Genomic DNA, 2738 nt, shown 5'->3' with positions numbered 1-2738 from the left:
ACACACACACACACACACACACACACACACACACACACACACACACACACACACAGAGAGAGAGAGAGATTAATAGTCCAATGCTTGAACAGAACCACTAGTTGTGTTGATGTGTATAAAACTCACTTGTCCACTTGAAATGTTCATCAATTGACATAAGTTGTATAGTTTGGCAGGGCTTTAAAAGACATTTCAGACATTCAGAATTTATTGTCTCTGAGCAAATAAGACATATGAAGGTAATTTTGTTTTCTTATTATTCAAACAAACAAATAAGTAGTTTCAATCAAACAAAATGTTTTGAAAATACTTTCAACCAATCAAAAAATTAATTTCAACAAAAAAGCAATTCCAATCAAAACTAGTTCAATCAAAAAGTTTTTTGCAAAACAACCTTTTTTTATGCATGTCAGAAATCTTTGGTTGAATCTCAAACTTTGATTGATGTTCTACAATTTTGGTTGAACTCAGAGAACATAAACATCTGGGGCGGAGCCTAATGACGAACTACTGTAAGATGTTTGCCTATTGATTAGTGCGGACTGAAGTGATTTCCTGGTGCACCCACTTCGAYTGGGTTGTTGTCAATTCAAGTAATGGACGTTATTAGAGGTTATCACATTGTGTGCAGACTGTCCCTCCTCTTTCCTAGTAGGTTGGAAGGCACTTATCAATCCTTTGTATGACTGACAATATGCATCTAGTTGCTGGGGGTTTTTCTCCTCCCCCGGGACATGGAGCTCAAGTGACCGACCCGACTCGCTGCCCTTTGACCAGGGAAAGCTCTCCATCTGTGGCATGGAGATCCAGCTGTAGACGGTGGTCGCCCCAGACATTTCTAACAGTTGCTAACAGACAGCAGAATTTTCTGGGTCTGCTCAGACACTTTCAAACTTTAATCAACTGATTTCTGACTAACCCCTGGAGGAGAGTCTCTCTGACTGGTTGACGCGTCAAGCAGCAAAAGTTCAGATTTTTGAACTCGAGCGTCAGCTGCTTTGGATGCGCCGCATGTACGAAAACACTCGAACTGCACCTACTGCTTCAAGACACACCGCGCTAGACACGCCGTGAGGCCCCTAGACACACGTCCACATACTTCACATGTAAATCAAATGSTCCTGCTGCTCAAAACGTGTTCGGTGTGAACCCAGCTTTAGGCCTCGCCCCGGATGTTAATGCTGAGTCAAAAACTTATTTTTGAGTGCAACTAAGTTTCTGTTTTACAAAGAAAAAACTTATTGATTTTTTTTTATTTAAATAGCTTTTTGTTTGGTTGACATTCTTTCTTTTGGTTGAAATTATCATTTTTTGGGGTTGAAATTGCTTTATTGTTTAGTTGAAATAACTTTTTAATTGAAAAACATGGCCCTTGTGCTGAACATGGACAAGTAATTACCTTTCTCVTTTCATTTGTCATTAAAAACTCAATCTTATTTTTAGCATGCCTAAGCAATGTGGTAACACATTACAGCGCCACAGCCTTCTGACTGTACAGCCAGTCTCTCACTGAGCTGTGATAGTTTGTGACTGGCTCTCCTAAATATTTTCAAATGTTTGCACAGATTCTTAGATTCCTTGCAKGAGTCACAGGCTTGCAAGTTTTGTTAAAAATCTTTTAAAATAAAGAACATCCAATCAGCTTTATTTGTGCTCAGGTAAATTTGATTACAGTGAAGTGGGTTAGCTTCCTTTTAAAAACGAGACATAAGACATATAATTAAATTCAAGTAGATTCAAATTAATTAAAAGTACTACCCGACTCTTTAAAAAGTTATTTCCTGTGCCTGTGGGTATTTAAAAAAAAATCAAAAAAGCATGTCCTTAGATTTGAAATATTCATCTGTGGACATACAATAATAAAAATAAATAAATCTCTCCTGAACATTACTGAGCTGGACATTGGTTGCCTTAACAAGAGTAGTCTGCACCCTCAACAAAACAAGATAAATAAAATAATGATTTTTCAGACAAATATATGAAAATCAAAACTCATAGAAACAAGGCAGCTGAAAAACGTATACACTGACAAATTTATTGTGTGCAGTTAAAGCAGTGAGGAACACTCCTCTGTGTGAATCAGTGCTGTTCTGGAAGAATATCTTATCTTTTGGCAGAACAACTACAGTCCAGCTCATTCAAGGTGATACTGTTATCTAGTGTAATTAAACTGTAATCCTCCCAGAACCTTCACATCTCTGTATTATTAGTTCCTCACAACTCTGAAAGGAAGTCCGTGTCCTGGTATGATGACATCAGMGGCCTGGAGTGCCTTCTGGCGGTTGACCTCCTGAACTGCAGGGTTCAGACTCAGATCCCTCCAGGTGTCCTCATCAGACCAGCTCTCAAATAAATCCCCTGCGATGAGCACAGTGCCTGCTGACGATCCTCTGATCTGGACGCTGACATCCTGTCCCGTGTGACCTGGGGTGGGAAGGACAGATACCTGTGGGGGAGGGGGATAAGTGATGTTACAAATCAAGCATCAGTTTGGGCTGATACTGGGGAGAAACAGTGGCCCAGGAGTTCGTGTAAGAAAATACGTATTCAATAGACTGAAGTCAATTTTAAAACCACCATTGTTAAATAAAATGATTTGTAGAAGGAATCAAACCATACAACACCAGAATTCTGGAACTGAGCGAGGTTTAATGTCACCGGAGCTGATAGGAAACCATACTGGCGACAAACCAGGAAGTTAATGAATTTATACAGGGTCTTCAATGCCTGTGTTCGCC

General features: G+C 39.5%; 1 protein-coding gene across 1 annotated transcript in view; it reads right to left on the bottom strand.

Moving 5' to 3' along the window:
• Positions 1-1624: 1624 nt before the first annotated feature.
• Positions 1625-2738, bottom strand: part of mblac1 (metallo-beta-lactamase domain containing 1) — a 7682-nt gene continuing 6568 nt past the window's right edge. The window contains exon 2 of the mRNA XM_014026363.1: positions 1625-2446. Coding sequence (XP_013881817.1) covers positions 2207-2446 — 240 coding nt within the window. The 3' untranslated portion in view covers positions 1625-2206. The remainder of the gene's footprint in view (positions 2447-2738) is intronic.

The sequence above is a fragment of the Austrofundulus limnaeus genome, unplaced genomic scaffold, assembly GCF_001266775.1.
Source record: "Austrofundulus limnaeus strain Quisiro unplaced genomic scaffold, Austrofundulus_limnaeus-1.0 Scaffold547, whole genome shotgun sequence".
In the NCBI taxonomy this organism is placed as follows: Eukaryota; Metazoa; Chordata; class Actinopteri; order Cyprinodontiformes; family Rivulidae; genus Austrofundulus; species Austrofundulus limnaeus.
Note: the sequence above shows the minus strand (reverse complement) of the source record. Positions and strands in the feature narration are given on the sequence as shown.